Raw genomic sequence first — 15,571 nt, forward strand, 5'->3', positions numbered from 1 at the left:
GGGGGGGGGGGGGAGTCCTGCCACCTTCACTTCCCACCCAGTCCCCTGTACCAGCTCCCTTGCTGCGGCCAGGATCCGGGCTTCCATCGCGGCTCCGTGAGGCCAGGACGATGCCCGGGGTCCCGTTAGCCTGGCTCAGCTTGGGTGACTCCTGGAGCCTATAGCTACAGAGATGGGGCCGTGAGGGGGGCCCCAGGAGTGTCAGACCCTACCCTCCCTCTCCTAGGCCCCGGGATCAGACAGGGGTGCCACCACGGAGGGCCACCCTCGTTCTGTGCAAAGTTCGGCACAGGGATGAGACTGGCCTCGGGGACAGGCCTCCTGGGTTGGGCCCTCCACACACCTGGCACGGGTGCTGTCTCGGGGCCAGCTGATGTCCAGAGAGCAGAGCGGCTCTGTGATGTTCCGGGCACTCAGAGAGAAGCGTTCAAACTCCGACGGAGAAATCAGATAAAAACCTGGATGGGCAGGCAAGGAGCGGGGCACAGTTAGGGGTGGGACTCCAACCACAGCCCCCCCAGCAGCCTCCTCCCCAGCCTCTGCTGGCCGGTCCCGTGCCCGCCCTGGGAACCCCTCCCGGGCCCGCTCAGGCTGTCCGCGCCAGGAAGCCTTCCCCTCACCCTGGCCGTGGCGCGTGAAGACACAGGACGCGATGCCGCTGATGTCCTCCTTCCGGATACAGGAGTAGTGTACCTGGGGCCGCAAGCCAGGCACCGAGAACACGTGCACGTCGCCCAAGTTGGTGAGGCAGGCCAGGCAGGTCTCCGCATAGTCCTCACAGGCCACGCTGGCAAACGTGGCAAGTGCCACCTTGCGCACGCGACAGCCCTCGTGGGCCGTTAGCTTGAACTTGGTCTTGGCGCTCACCTTGGGTAGCGTGAACACCTGGCAGTGGGCAGGCGGCCGGTGAGCGGGGCCTGTGCTCCCAGATGCAGGCAGCAGCCCCCACTCCGCACCCAGCCCTCCAGTCGGCCTGCACCCCCAGCCACAGGGCTGCCTCTGCCCGGGCACCCTCCCGCCCCAAGCTACCCTCTCCTCGCACTCCACCCTGGCTTCACGCTGCTCCCAGAAACCTCCCGGGGCCCCGCCATCTGTGGCCAAACCAGCCACGCTGGGTTGTAAGGGTCAGGTGGCTGCTATGCACTCAGATCACGATCTCCTGCCAGGCAGAGCCCCGAGGAGTGCTCGCAGGGTCCTGGCGGGGACTCAGGCAGGAGGGTCCCGAGAGCCTCTGCGTTCTGCAGGGGGCATCTGTGCTAGCTAGGGGCTCTGGGGGGGGGGCGGGTCTCAGCAGATATGGCGCATAGGCAGGGCACTTTCTAGAGGGTCCAATGGCATCGGGGCAGGAGCCTGGAGGGTCTCCACCGGGCTTTACCTTGAACTGCTCCTCGGACGCGATGAGCACGGCGTGGCCGCCCTGCATGTCGGGGGCCTGCGCCAGATCCCGGGAGGCCTCGTAGGGCTCGGGCAGTGGGCGGCCGCGCCCATCCAGCACGGCGATGGCCACCACGGGGGCGCGGTGCATCAGCTGCACCTCCTTGCCCAGCACGGCCTCCACCGCCCGCTCCGGTCGCTTCTCGCCGCCCGCCACAGCTGTCGGCACTTCCAGCGCGTAGGCGAACACAGAGCCCGAGTTGGTGCCCGCCCACATGGTGGGTCCATGGTGGGCCGCTGCGGAGCGACAGGCCTGTGAGGCGGGGTCCTCCTCCCCTCCCGAGGCCCCCGCCCCCCTCCTCTCCCATCCCACGCCTCCCCAGGGCGCTCCGCCAGCCTCGGGGCCGCCGCACCTGCTCTGTACTGCTGACAAAATGCCGGGCCTTGGATACGGCCCCCCGCACAAATGGGAACGGCCTCCAGGACATCTCGAAGACGTCAACAGGCACCCAAACTACACCCTGACCTCGCCAAGCCCATCCCGCGGCACCCTCAGCCCCCAGCGCAGTAACGGGCCCAGCATACAGCCCTGACCCCCGGACCCCCCCACAGCCACCAAACGCCATCACTGGTCCTGCCGACACACTCGAAGCACCCTCACCCCGCAGACTGCTCCAGCAGGCCTTAGCCCACTCCCTTCTGGGCACTACCCGCCTCCCAGCCAGACGCGAAGCCCCCGGACCTGGGCCAAAAGGAACCGGGCCGGCGGGACGCTGTCTAGCCCGCTTTCCCGTGTGGGCGGGCAGCAGCGCTGGGGAATGAAGGGCCTTCAGGGTGGAGGCGGAGCCCCACGGTCTCCGCTGTGGGCCCTTGAAGAGCTGACGGCCTCCGCAGCAAGCGGCAGGGGGAGCCAAACCCCAGGGAAAAGTCACAACGGCGCACCGCCCCGACCCGGGACCCCAGCAGCTGGGAGGCCGCGCCCCATTGGCCTTCTCACAGGGACAGCGGAACCCCGTCAAGGCCCCAGGGCTACCGTGTCCAGGTGGTGAGAAGATCCGCTACACAGAGGATCCCCAACATAAATGACACGGGGGGGGGTGCTCCCCTCTCAGACTCGGGGACCGAAGTCGCCTCGGTGACAAGCCAAGCGCGGCCTGACGAGATGCCCACCCAACACAGACTGTAAGAAGGCGTTTTCGAGACGGATGGAGAAAGGCACCGTAGACCACGTGTGGCCGGGACCAGCAGCGGTTCGCGGGTGCGATTCGGGGACCCTGGCTGTGGGTTACGCCCGTCGGACACACACTCAAGTCCTCACTCACAGGTTATCGTTTAAACGACGGGGTGTGGGGCAGGGACAGGTGCAGCAGCCGCAGACGGCCGGTAGCACCAGGCTGGATGTCGGGGTGACGGGACCCCTCTCTAGTTCCGTGTGTGGTTGAAATTCTCCATCGCAGATTACAGAGCCCGGGCGGCCTCCCAGACTCGTGCCCACCACAGTCGCGGGCGCTGGCAGAGCCTCCCGCTCTCTCCTCCCCGGATCGTGGGCGCCCTTCTCCGCGGTCGGGTCTCCGAGGCCCACCTGGCTCCCTCACCAACCTCACAGGTGGACGTTCTAAGCGGGACCTTTGCGGGGCCAGCTCGGGCCGGCAGGCAGCTGGCTTCCCTACCTCCCGGACCCCCCCATGGCCTAGATGGCCAACCGAGGCCCCAACCCGTCCCCCTGATCTCACCATCTCGAAGGAACGTGTCGGCGAAGTAGAGGCAGCGGACGACGCCGGAGAGGGAGTCGTCGGCGGAGCGGGGCTCGATGCGGCGCTGCACTGGGGTCATCTCCACGTCATGGGGACAGGCCTGCTCAGCCAGCTGCGCGTTGGCCTCCTGCAACTAGATGGGCAGCGGCCTCCAGGACACCACCTTCCCCACACCCCGCCGGCGTCCCCACTGCCTGGCGCCCCACAGCCCGCACCCTCCCCTCCCGTCCAGATCATCCCGGCCGGGGCGACCGCGGTGCGCACACACCAGGCTGGGGACCGAGGCCAGGGCGCGGCCCGGAGAGGCAGCCCGGCCCCAGCTCACCTTGCTGGTGGCATTAGCAGCCCGCTTCTTGCCAGACACTCGGCTCTTGCGGATGCGCCGGAAGGACTGGCGCAGAGACTTCTTGAGGGACTTCACCCGGGACAGCGGCCCCTCCATGGCCAGAGAGTCGTTGGGGTGAAGCGTGCACCTGCGGGCAGGCAGACGTCAGCTGGGCCGCATGGCACAGTCCCGGAGCGGCCACCGTGCCCCCGCTGGCCCCATGGGCCAGGAACCAGCGGCGCAGCAACGCTGCCCCGCCGCCCAGCAGCTGGGGGCTTAAAGCTCGCCAGCGGCACTCCCCGTGAGGACAGAGCTGCCAGAAGGGGAGGGGGATCCCAGGTCACCCTAGCTTCGCCGTGTCAGGTCTCAGAAGGGGAGACCCGAGGCCCAGACCCCGCCTGCCTCCCCAGGCTCCGGGCCCACCCCCCACACACCTGGCCAGCACCGGGCTCCTGCGCTGATAGTCGAAGAGGCCAAAGCCGTGACTGGTGCCAAAGGCCACGAGGCTCCATTCCGCGTGGAGCGTGACAGCGGTGACAGCAGCTGGTGGCAGGCACTGAACCAGCACTCGGGGCTGGAAGCCCGCAGGCCACGGCAGCGGCCCCGTGCGCGGACTCAGCCGCTCGTGGCCCTTCCACGTGAAGCCCTCTCGGTCCTGGAGGAGGTCCACGCTGGCCACGCTGACCGCCTGCTCCGAGGGCTCGTCGCTTAGCTCCAGCACCAGCACCTGAGCCCGCAGCCGGGGCGGGGGAGGGGTCAGCATGGAGGGGAGTGGGCTGCCCAGGCCCCACCTGAGCCTGCCAAGTCCCTGCCAGGGTGCTCCTGGTATACTGTCTCTAGTTCATCTACTTAACGAGCACTTACTGAATGCCTACTGTGTACCAGGGCCTTCACTGAGCCCCGAGGAACACAGCGGTGACCAAGACCCACTGCCTTGCCTTCTGGGAGCCAAATATCCCACCACCCCCCAAGCCCGTCTCCGTTTAGTCATAAGCACACACTGAGCACCTTCTGTATGCTGCATGAGTGCCAGTGACACAGCAGCGACCGAGCCCTGCCGGTCCCTACCCTCCCAGGGCTCACCTAACACCTGTGCACCCAACCCGGCCCCAACCCTCGAGGTTCCCCAAGAGCCAGCGTCTGGACTCAAGGCCCCCAGGGGGTTCACCTCCCTGGCTGGCCTCCCCCCAGCCATCGCTACCTGGAGCCCCACTCCAGGTCAGGCCCACTTCCTCCACAAAGCCCTCGGAGACCCCGAGCCCTCGGACACGTCCGCCTCACCTGACCCGCTGTGCCAGCCACCACCATCTGGGCCGTGTACTTGCACAGTGCCACCTTCTGCACACCGAGCCGAGGGTCGTCACTGTAGGGGTCAAAGCAGCCCACCTGGGGGGGGGCGGGATGGAGTGAGGACTCGGGGCAGGGCTGGGGCGAGGCTCCCAGGGCCGGGGGAGGGGCCCACCTTGCGAAAGGGCGGCCAGTCGTCCTCGGCGGCCTGGCCCAGGCTGTCGGCATGCTCGCAGTCCGTCTGGAAGAGGCCAGCCGTGCTGAGCTTGTAGAGTGGCCGCAGCGCCACGCCGGAGGCATCCCAGAACCGCACGGTGCCGTCCTCGTGGCTGCGGGGAAGGCGACGTCAGGCCCACCCCGGGCCCCCCTGCACCTCCCCGGCCACTCCTCCAGTGACCACTCACTGACCACCTACTGCAGATGCCAAGCACCGACCAGACTCCCACTGCACACAACAAACAGGAGGCATCTACGTAGAGCAAACACATACTGAGCGCCTACTGTATGCCAGAACCCCATGCACCTGGGCCTCTCAGACAGGGTGGAAAGGTGTGGAAATAATCACCAGTGCGCCGAGCAGGAGATGGAAGAGGAGAGAACGCAGGGAAGAGAGAACTACAGGCGCGTCCAGTAAAGGTGGTCGGGAGCTAGCCCCAGAGCAGAAGGACCCTCTGGGCCATGAGGCAGCCATGTAGGCAGAGCAGCAGGAAGCCTGGGGAGGCTGGGAGGAAGCAGGGAGGGGAAGTGGGGGGCAGGAGCAGACAAATCTGGGGTGCAGCCTCAGGACACAGCTGCAGAGCTCACGTCAGGGCCTTTGGGCAGCGGTCGGAGCCCAGAGCCAGGGTGTGAAAAGGTGCCTGCGTCTCTGGGGCTGGTTGGGACACCTCCAAAGCCGCGAGCAGGAATTCTCCAGCAGGGGAGGGGACCCTGGAGCCAGAGGCCTGAGGGTCCCGGCGCAGGCAGGCAGCAGGGGCAGGGCAGGAAGTTGGGGCCTGAGTCACTGGGCACGTCAGCGCCCGCCAGGCCCAGGCTGGGCTCTCCAGCACCTGCCCTGGGCGGATCGGCATGGGCCAGCCCAGATTTTCCGGTCCCAGGGCAGGCTGGGTGGGTGGAGCTCAGTTCCAGACCGAAAGGCAGGGCGGGGCGTGAAACCAGGGCCTAGAGAGGCTCCATCCACCCCGAGGGACAGGGGATGGCCTGGTCCCACCAGGGGCGGGGCCCGAGTCGCCGGGCAGGCCAGTACGCACCAGGCCCTGGACAGGCTCTCCCGCACCTGAGGGGGCTCCACCAGGCCCCATCTGCACACACACACACACACACACGTCACACCTGTGCTCGGCCACGAACACACGCGTCTGCCTACCCGGTCAGCAGCAGCCCTCGCTGGGATGGCTCCTGGGCCAGGTTCCGGCCCCCGGTGATGGGCCAGCTCTGGGAGACAGGCAGAGAGGAGGAAACGGAAGGTCAGGGTGTTGTACGCAACTAATGGATCATCGAGCCTTACGTCGAAAACCGGGGATGTAACGGAAGGTCAGGGCAAACGCCTTCTCCTCACCCTGAGCTTGGCCCCCAGGGCCCAAACTGCCTCTGAGTTCCCTTTGTGTGCCTGCCACATTCCCCCCTCCGGGCGTGTGCCTGGGCAGTGCCTGGAACACCCTTCCTCCCCAGACCCCTGCCCTGCAGGGGGCCCTGGGCACAAACCGAGGTGCTGGAGGCAGGCTGCGGGCTCTGCTGCTCGCCAGCGCTCACGATGCGGGCCCACAGCTTGGTGGGGACGTTGGCGACGTGTGCCGAGCAGGTGATAGCAGACGAGTGCAGCGGGGCCAGGTACGGAGCGGGCACGGCAGGCCAGCCGGGCGTCTGCAGGTCGAGCACCACCAGCTCCTCCTCGAGCAGCACGGCCAGGGCCTGGGGCTCATCGAACTCTGCGGACGAGGGCTAGGTGAGCCCAGCGGCAGGGGGCACGGGGTACGGGGCCTGGGGCAGGGAGGGCGGGGCACACACCGTCCTCAGGCCGTGTGCTGTGCACTGTGAAGAAGTCGATGATGCGGGAGGTGAAGTCCAACGTCACCAGGGTCTCAGCCCGGAGCACACTCACACAGTGGCGGTCACCGTAGCTGGCACGCGGCATACCACCGCTGAAGATGATGAAGTGGTCCCTACAGAGCCGGCGAGGGAGCCCCGTGAGCCACCTGGGCTCCAGGTGTGAACGGCCCAACCCAGGGAGAGCGATGCAGGACATCCCCGCGCCCCAGAGCCCACCGTCCTCCCCGCTGCAGACACCGCCCCCAACCCCCATCTGAGAGCCGGCTCCCCACCTACCCAGATTCACAGTTTCGCCACAGAATCTTGTTAATGGCTTTGCAGGGGAAGGGGCCTGGAGGGGTGGGACAATGTCAGGCTCACTTGCTCGCCAGGACCAGAAGGGCCCCAGGTCACATTTCTCCAAGCTTCTCCCGTTCCTATTCTGCCTCCATTGCTCCCCACCTCACAGCTGCTTCCTGACTCCCGGAGGGGAAGGCCCACTGCCCCACCGCGCCCCCGCAGCAGTCTCACCCATGAAGACCACGCTTGGCACCGCCCCCTTCCACAAGTCCTCCTGGACACCCCCACCAAGGCCAGGCAGCCCCGAGTGCCTGAGTTTGGGGTCACCGGTCAACCCCGTACTCAGGTGTAAGAGGCCGCCCTCGGCCTCCCTGGCACTCACCGTAGGGCGTGGTGGCTACTGTGGGCTGGGTCATCGGGGAGTCGCCAGCGTCCGCCGACCAGACGGCGTAGCTGCCATCACTATGGGAGCTGACCAGCGTGCTGCCGCTGCGCTCCCAGCACAGGCTCTCCAGCTGCTGCCGGGCACAGGTGGTGAGCATGAGCAGGGGCGGGAGCGGACGACCTGGGCGGCTGGTGCTGGCCTCCCCCACATACCTGGTTGCCCAGGAAGACGCGGTCTGCACACTGCGCCACCCGGTTCCAGATGACCAGAAGGCCCCGGCTGTAGCCGATGAGGATCTTGGTGGGGTCCCGCAAGTGTCCCTGGAGTGACTCCACCGGGCCCAGCGCCTTCCCACACCGGTAGTCATCTGGCACGCTGCGGAGGGGCTCACGTGAGCTGGCAGGAGCACCGCCCAGGCACGAACTGGCTGCTGGGCGGTCCGCCTGCCCCTCACCTTCGAAGAACCTCGTCCGGGGCAAGAGTCTGCCCCTCAAGCAGCGTCAAGGTGGGAACATCCAGGAAGAAGACGCTGCCTCCCTCGGTGCCCAGGGCTGCCATGTCACCCGCCGCCACCAGCAGGACCACCGTGACACGGGCGAGGCTGAGCAGGCCACTGCGCGGGATGAGGGGAGGCAGGTGAGGGCACGGGCCCATCCACAGGCTGAGGAGGGGAGGGGAGGGGGGAGGGGTGCTACTGGGAGCTCATTATGGCCCCTCTGCACTCCCAGAGGCCCGGTTATTGAGTGGGCTGGCGCACTGGGAAGGCGATGGTGGCGGCTGTGGGCATCGTAATTAGCTCACTCAATTATTCATCAGGATGTTGGGAAGGAGAGGGATAAAAATAGGTTCCCCAGGTCTTGGAGACAGGCTCCCGAGCCCCTCCCACTCACTAGGAGGGGAAGGCAGGAACCAGGCCAGCGCCTGGGCCAGGACCAAGGGCTCCAGAACACACACGACCCTCCTGAGCCCCACCCAGGAACCACCGTCACCAGCCCACGGATGGCTCCGACTTTGCAGGAGGTGACCCAGAATGACCCTGCCTGCAGAGTCCACCCCTGGGCGAGGGCTGGGTGTGTGGGGGTACCAACCGGCCGCCAGCAGGAGCAGGACAAGCCTCCCACTGAGGCAGTACGGGAATTTGGAAGGGTGAAGGACTTGGCCACTCTGGCTGTTTTGGGAAGGGCCAGCAGGGCCGGCGGTCCAGGCCCACTCCACTGTCCCCTAGAGCATCCTCTAGGCACCCCCTGCTGCTGGCACCTCACACAGCCTGGTAGGACCTTCCTCGCCCCCAAACCTGCCCTTTCATCCATGCGCATTATGGCCCGCTGCCCCACCCCCAACTGTGAAAGGCCCTAGTCTTCCCCGGAGCATGGACACCACCTGTTCACCTTGGACTCGGCCAGAACCCCCTATTTAACACCCGCAAAACCCACATGGCACATCTCTCCAGGACCCGGGCACAGCTCGATGGACTCTGCCGCCCTGAACCCTAGGGCAGGGGTCCCATGCCCACGGCGCCTTTGCAAGGCCGGCGCCCACCACCTCCACCAGGCTCCCCGCGGGCCCGGCAGCCCGTCCCCAGCCAAGTCCTCTAGTACCTGGCCCCGTCGAAGCCCGGCCGACTCGGTGGCTGGAAGCTGAGCGCCTCCTCCAGGTGGGCACAGCCGTTGTGATGGACGATCTCCCAGAGGTGCAGGCTGCTGTCGTCCAGCAGGCTCAGGAGGCGGCCCTGGTGGATGAGCAGAGAAGGAGACTGGGCTGGTCTGGGCCGGGCACAGCGGCCGTGGGAGCCGGGGAGGGGAGAGGCTCACCTGGCCGGGCAGGAAGTGCATCTGGGTGACAGTGGCTGTGTCTCGGTGCAGGCCAGTGAACTCCACACCAGGTGCGCCGTAGCTAAGTGCACAGGGTCAAGGGCAGAAGCAGGCACAGGAGATCCTCCTTTCCGAGAACCCTTCCAACAGGCCCCAGCCAGGCCTGCCCTCCAACGTCCAGAGGGGACCCCTCCTTGAAGCAGCACTGTCCTGTACCCCCAAAATACCCCCAGGCTCAGAGTGCAGGCTTCGCTCTGCTCCTGCAGGTTGGTGCTGCTGTCCGACCTTTACTTCCTCATCTGTAAAATGGGCGAGTGAGTCCCACTCCCACCTTGTAGGGCTGATGCAGGGCAAGTGAGAACGCAAGCACACCCAGCGCACTTGGCCCAGGCCTGGCACGTGGCCACGGTCCCGCTCTGTGTCAGCCTAGCGTGTGTCTGTGTACATGAGCACTGGGCCCCGCAGGCTGGGATCACACAGGCAGAGAGGCCAGGCCAGGCCTGGGCACGGAAGCCTGGGGCAGAGGACAGTCCAGGCTGCCTCTTCCCACAGCTCCAGGCCAACCTCCAGCTGCGGGCAAGGAAACCAACCTCCCTCTGGGGCCAGCAGCCAGCAGCCCCCACTGTGATCGGGGAGAGGCCTCGGCCTGCCCATTTCACAGACAATGCACAGAGGCTTGGGAAGGTTGGGTGAGCTGCCTCAAGTGTCTGGGGTCTGAGCCAGAGTCACGGCAGCTCCAGGTTCGACAAGGGTGGGGGGGGCCGGGAGGGAGGGCTAAGGAGGGGTCAGCGTTGCCCAGCAACAACACAGGAGCCGTTGCTTTGGAGCCAGCGTTGGGATTCCCTGCAGGAACCAGGAGAACACAGAAGAGGGGACAAAAGAGAGGGCAGGAGCTGCTGGGCGGGAACCAGGGTTGCCAAGGAGATGGGCCGCCCTTGAGGGGGAGGGGTGGCTTCTGTGGCCAGCCTCAGTTTCCCAACCCAGGGCTCCAGGCTAGGGTAGTTTGGGGGAAGGAACAAGGGGAAAGAGGAGGGCCCCAGCCTCCTCCTCTGGGGCTGTCTCCTCGCCAGTACATCGGGCTCTTTGTAAGCATGCGGAGCCCGGGCACAAGAAAGACCATGGAGGGATGGCTCGAGCGGCTAACAGTGGCGCAGGGTGCCGAGCAAGGGGCTGCAGGAGCACAGTGCGTAGGTGGGACAGGACAGCACCCCAAGGGCCGGGAGCAGGACCGGAAGTGCACACCTCCCGGGACCGGTAGGGGGATTCAGGGCAGGGGGTCCGGGCACTGTCCCCTCCCCACGCCATTCGCTGCCCCACCGGTGCCTCAGGAGCCCATGGGAAAGAGGCACCCCGGTCCAGCCACACTCCCTCGAGAAAGTGGACTCAGAAACCACAGGCCCAGATGCCCACCCCGGCCTGGCCACCCAGCCCTGGGGTGGGAAGACCCCCATGCCCACCCCGCCCCTTTCCAGGCATGGACTCATTTTTTCTGCCAACCAATGTCCCCAACGAGGGTACTGAGAGCCAGAGGATCACGGGAGGAGGGGTGAGGGTAGACAGCCTCCACCGGGCCCTCCACCTCGGTTTCCCCACGCAAGGGGCTTCAACGAGAGCAGTAGGGGTGGGGTTCTCCGTGGCAGGCAGGGAGGCCTTCAGCTGCCGGCTTGCCCCCACCCCACCCCCACCCTGCGCTTGTAGGAAAATGCCCGCTTTGTGCGGCTCACACGGCCCATTGTGCAGCCGCCAGCATCCAGGTGGGGGCCGCGCCGCACTCACCATGCTGAGCCTGGCACGGCCCCCAGCCCCTCAGCTAAACACGTGTGTCCTCACATTCGCACACGCGTGTGTGCCTGGTCACCAGGGCAAGGCCCGCTGGGCGACCCCAGCACACTCGCCACCCTTGCTGGGTACCGCGCCAGCCAGCCTCCCGGCCCAGTGTCCCCGGTCAGTTGCTGGAACGGGAGCAGGGTCGCCTAGGTAACTGGCTGGCTGAAATGCAGCTAGGGACAGCTGTGACCACTGCAAGCTGACCCCTCCCCCACAACCACTTGGGTAAGGAAGAGTCTCAGGGGCAGAGGCCACACCAACCTCCACCAGGACCCGGGCCCCGACTGCGGCCTCCGGGGCCAGGCCGGGCCCAAGGAGCCCGCACGTGGGGCTGCAAGCAGGAGGTCCCAACGGGCCCTAAAGGCCTCGGTTCGCAAAGGATACATCTTGACGGCCCCAGACCTCGTGCCGATGGCCATGATGCGAAGCTCCGGGTCGAAGGCCAGGGCGCTGGGCTGGTTGGGGAAGCCATGCTCCACAGTCTGCAGGGGAGGGGAGGGCATTGGCAGCGGCCCCCCCCCGAGGCCTACCCCAAGGCAGCCTCCAGACTAAGGCAGCTGCCCAGCAGGACCGGAGCTGGTCCAGCTGAGCCCGGCGCCTCACTGCTCCCACTCTAAAGGAGATGACCACACCTGCTCTCCACACCGCAGAGGCCCTCCCCCGGCCAAGGCCTAGTCTTCTTCCTCCACACCCACGTCCGGCCCGCTGTGCGCGGGGCTCTGGCAACAGAGAAGCAGGACCCAAGAGGTGTAGGCACAGAAGTCGACCCTTCCTGTCCCAGAGTGGGGCTCTGCACCCCACTCGTGGAGGTGAGGTGCCATGCTGTCTGAGGTTGAATATGAAGTCCATGGCACTCCCCACGGGCCCCACACGGAGATCGGAGGGCAACACCCAGGATCAGCTCAGTGGAGGCTCTTGACCCCTCTCCCAGGGCGTCTCCTCCTGGCAGACCCAGTCCCAGGGCAGGCCCTGCCCGCCAGGTTCTCTCTCCTTCCTTCCACCGGCTCATGCTTTTGTCCGTTTTCCCACATCCACCAGTTTTCCCACATCCACCAACAAGCTCCTACTCATCCCCAGAGGCCTGCCTGGAGGGGCTCCCGCCCCGTCCTCAACACCGGTGTGGGACACCACAAGTTGGCCCAGGCATCTCCTGACCGGTGCCTCAGCCAAGACACACGTTTCCAAAGAAACCCTGCTCCCAGGCCTGCTGCCCCAGCCTCCCTCTTGCCTCAACCAATTCAGGCAGGAACTGAGCCCTCTATGCAGCCTGCTTGGACTCAGGCTGACCACAACATTCTCCAAGCCTCAGTTTCCCATGTGGGCACTAGGGGCATTGAGCCCACCTGAGGACAGTATCGCCCATTTGGTTGGGGGGGGGGTGGCGGGGAGAGCTTCCCTTTCCCACCAGCCTTGTCATGCCCCTAGTAGAGCTGACCAGGCCTAGCCAGTCCCATCCTCTTGTCAGGACCCTCTCGGAGCTCCCGCCTTACCACCTGATCCCTCTCTGTCCTCCTCTTCCCTCTCTCCCCCAGCTTACTTGATCCAGGCCAATAGCCTTCTGCTATTCTCTAATTTACTAGGCAAGCTCCTGCCTCAGGACCTTTGCATCTACTGTACGTCTACCTGGAACCTGCTTCACCCAGCATTGCCCAAGGAGGGCTCCTCCCCATCACTCAGGTCTCTGCTCAGGAGTCAACTCCTCAAAGCCCTCCCTAAACCACCCTGCTCTAGCAGCCTCCCTGTCCCCACACTCCCTACCCTCACCCTACTTTATTGTATCCCCGGCACTGGCCGTCATCCAAACTGCTGCACATTTCACTCTTTTGCTTAGGCTTTTCACTGTCCCCCCTAAGAGTACATCAGCACCCCAAGTGAAGAGGCATTTGTCCCTCTTGGTCACTGTGGTGTCCCCAATACCTAGAAGGGGCCCCTCACACAGCAGGAGCTCAGGATTGTTAAACTGACATATAGTGGACATCCCACGGGCAAGCTGTGGGCAGGACAGGGGTCTGGATGCAAGATAGTCCAAAGTCCATGCTTGCTTCTGACCCTCCCCACTGCTGGGGATTCTGGGACCGATCTGTTCACACCTATCTCTTGTGACCAAGCCCCTTGCCCCAAACCACACCTGTCCCACCAATGCTGCCCACTCAGAATGGGGCCTCACTCTCCTGAGCAGGGAGCCCTTGGCTTCTGCTGACCCAGGGCCAGCCAGGAGGAGCCAAGCCGCCCCACCATCTGTCTCTGGTCTCCACTTCACACCCCGACTCACTGGCTGATTCACCTGCCCCCACCATCCTCCTCCTCTCACCTCACAGGGTCTCACGCTCACAGCCACCCAGTGCACGAAGGGGACCAGCTGGGAGACCCTGGGCACCAGCCACCCCTCAGGGCCCCCCAGGCCCCTGGTGAGTTCTCAGCCACCACATCTGAAGGCCCTGGCAGCCCCATCACCAGGAAACCCTGTCTGCCCTGAAAGACATTCCCACCTCGGCCACTTCAGCTCCAACCATCCCAGAGTTTTCTCCTGAACAAGACTCTCCTCATGTCTGGCTCAGGACCACAGCAGCCCTTCTGAAAATCCCTGCCCCTCAAGGCTCAAGTCAAATCTCATCGACAAGGGGCCACAAGGACAGAGTGCCCGGCATGCTCTGCAACTTTCGGCAAGTCGTCATCCCTCTTTGAACCTCAATTTTCTCACCTCTATGACGGGAATAATAACTGTAATCCCCAAGAGCAGTGAGAGGCTGTGCAATCAGAGGTGCGGAGTAAAACTGAGGCCAGAAGGAACACCCCAGAAGTCAGCAAGGGAAAGGCTGGGGCCTGGATCTACCACACATCAGCGCAAAGGCTGGGGGGATGAGGGAGCTGAAGGCAGCACCTTTCCCATGGCCCCTCTTGCCCTACCCAGGAAAAGAAAGGAAGGAGCAACCATCTCCACCTTGGCCCAAAGGCTCCGTCAGTTGGCCCATGTGATACAGGGAGCCAGGACGCACAGGGAGAAAGGTGGCCCCATTTCACAGCAAGGGAAACTGATGCCCCAGGAGTTGAAGTGTAGTTGCCTACACAGTCAGGCATCTTCCCTGGAGCCCCCAGCAGAGCAGAGCAGGTCAGAGCCCCGCAAGGCAGAGCCTAGGGCCTTGGGGGAGGGGAGGAAAGGAACAGGGAAGGGATTTCCCAGCCCCACCCCCCAACATCTGCCTCCATTCCTCATCCCTCCCCACTGGCCTGGGTGCGAAAGCAAAACAAACTGAGGCCCTGGGCTGCCCCAAGGGCTGAGCAGGGGCTCCGAGGGCCCCCAAAAGAAGAGAGATAAAGAGACAGAGAGAGAGAGCCAGAGTAAGAGTTCCAAAGACTGCAGAGAGACACATATAGGTGGAGAGACACGCAGGGAGAGACAGGCAAAGGCTCAGAGATGAAGAAACAGATGAAGGAAGACAGAGAAGGGACACGCAGAGACACACAGGGACAGAGGCGGACACCCCCCTCTCCCCAGACACACAGGCACAGGCTGAGGATAGGGAGGTGATCACAGGCAGAGACAGGGGCAGTGACCCAGAGACATGCACAGAGTCGCACAGAGACAGAGAGACACACAGACCCAGGTACACAGAGACCCGCAGACCTGAGCCAGTGAGGCCCACAGGGACCCGGAGCTGACTCGGAAAGTCAGCGAGGGACCTAGACCCACCCAGAGTCCGAGAGTGGAGCAGGGGAGAAGGCAAGAAGTGGGGCCCGCCGAGGGGGGCGCGGCCCGGCCCCCGCGCCGCGCCCCAGCTGGGCGCCCCCTCCCCCCGGGCCCGACGTGGCTCCGGCCCCCGGGCCCCCGCTCGGGCCCCCGGCCCGCCCCCTCCCGCCCTCTGCCCGAGCCGCCGCCGCTCCCGCCGCACCTTGTTGAAGGCGAAGAGCTCCTGCTTGAGCTTCTCGCGCTGCGGGTCAGCGCCCTGCCGCCGGAACCGAAACTTCATCATCTTGCGTCCGGCTGCCGGCGCCGCGCCCGCCGCCGCCGCCGCCCGCAGGATGCGCCGCGCGGCCCCGCCGGTCCTGAAGCGCGGGCGGGGCGCCAGGCGGCCCGGGCGCGGGCGCGCGGGGCGGAGCATGCATGGGGGCGGGCGCAGAGCGCGACTGACGTGCAGGCCGACCAATAGGTTTGCCCGTGAGCCGCCTGCCCCGCCCCTGCCGGCCAGACAATGGGGGAAAGAGTGGGCCCCCGGGCTCGGCCGGGCTCGCGAAAGTACTCCCGCCGAGCATGCGCCGCGGCGCGAGGCCTGCCGGGACTTGTAGTCCATGAGCCAGGCCTCCTGCGTGGGCGGCTGGGGACGAGCTTTGGAGGGGGCCTGCGGGTGTTCCCGAACTTGGAGGAGGCCTTTTCCTTCCTCCAACGAGGAGCGGCGTGCTTATTCAGGTATTGAGGCCGACCTGTCCCGAAAGCCAGGAGAGTTCTGACTGGTGCAACTCCCTGACACTTCAGCCTCAGTTTCCC

General features: G+C 65.6%; 1 protein-coding gene across 3 annotated transcripts in view; it reads right to left on the bottom strand.

Moving 5' to 3' along the window:
• Positions 1-15,122, bottom strand: part of LLGL1 (LLGL scribble cell polarity complex component 1) — a 16,906-nt gene extending 1,784 nt beyond the window's left edge. The window contains exons 1-20 of one of the 3 annotated variants that reach the window (XM_040630146.1): positions 14,979-15,122; positions 11,473-11,570; positions 9,262-9,343; positions 9,049-9,179; positions 7,905-8,063; positions 7,663-7,825; positions 7,448-7,580; positions 7,063-7,117; positions 6,745-6,899; positions 6,442-6,665; positions 6,104-6,171; positions 4,916-5,069; positions 4,735-4,839; positions 3,888-4,180; positions 3,454-3,601; positions 3,108-3,261; positions 1,376-1,671; positions 621-885; positions 344-458; positions 52-164 (exon numbers count right to left, since the gene is read on the bottom strand). In XM_040630146.1, the coding sequence (XP_040486080.1) occupies positions 52-164; positions 344-458; positions 621-885; positions 1,376-1,671; positions 3,108-3,261; positions 3,454-3,601; positions 3,888-4,180; positions 4,735-4,839; positions 4,916-5,069; positions 6,104-6,171; positions 6,442-6,665; positions 6,745-6,899; positions 7,063-7,117; positions 7,448-7,580; positions 7,663-7,825; positions 7,905-8,063; positions 9,049-9,179; positions 9,262-9,343; positions 11,473-11,570; positions 14,979-15,059 (2,992 nt within the window). In that variant the 5' untranslated portion in view covers positions 15,060-15,122. Of the gene's footprint in view, positions 1-51; positions 165-343; positions 459-620; positions 886-1,375; positions 1,672-3,107; positions 3,262-3,453; positions 3,602-3,887; positions 4,181-4,734; positions 4,840-4,915; positions 5,070-6,103; positions 6,172-6,441; positions 6,666-6,744; positions 6,900-7,062; positions 7,118-7,447; positions 7,584-7,662; positions 7,826-7,904; positions 8,064-9,048; positions 9,180-9,261; positions 9,344-11,472; positions 11,571-14,978 lie in introns of all 3 variants that reach the window. The other 2 variants (XM_040630147.1, XM_040630145.1) reach the window with 2 other exon arrangements.
• Between the last annotated feature and the right edge of the window lie 449 nt (positions 15,123-15,571).

Source organism: Ursus maritimus, unplaced genomic scaffold (genome assembly GCF_017311325.1).
Source record: "Ursus maritimus isolate PB19 unplaced genomic scaffold, ASM1731132v1 scaffold_14, whole genome shotgun sequence".
In the NCBI taxonomy this organism is placed as follows: Eukaryota; Metazoa; Chordata; class Mammalia; order Carnivora; family Ursidae; genus Ursus; species Ursus maritimus.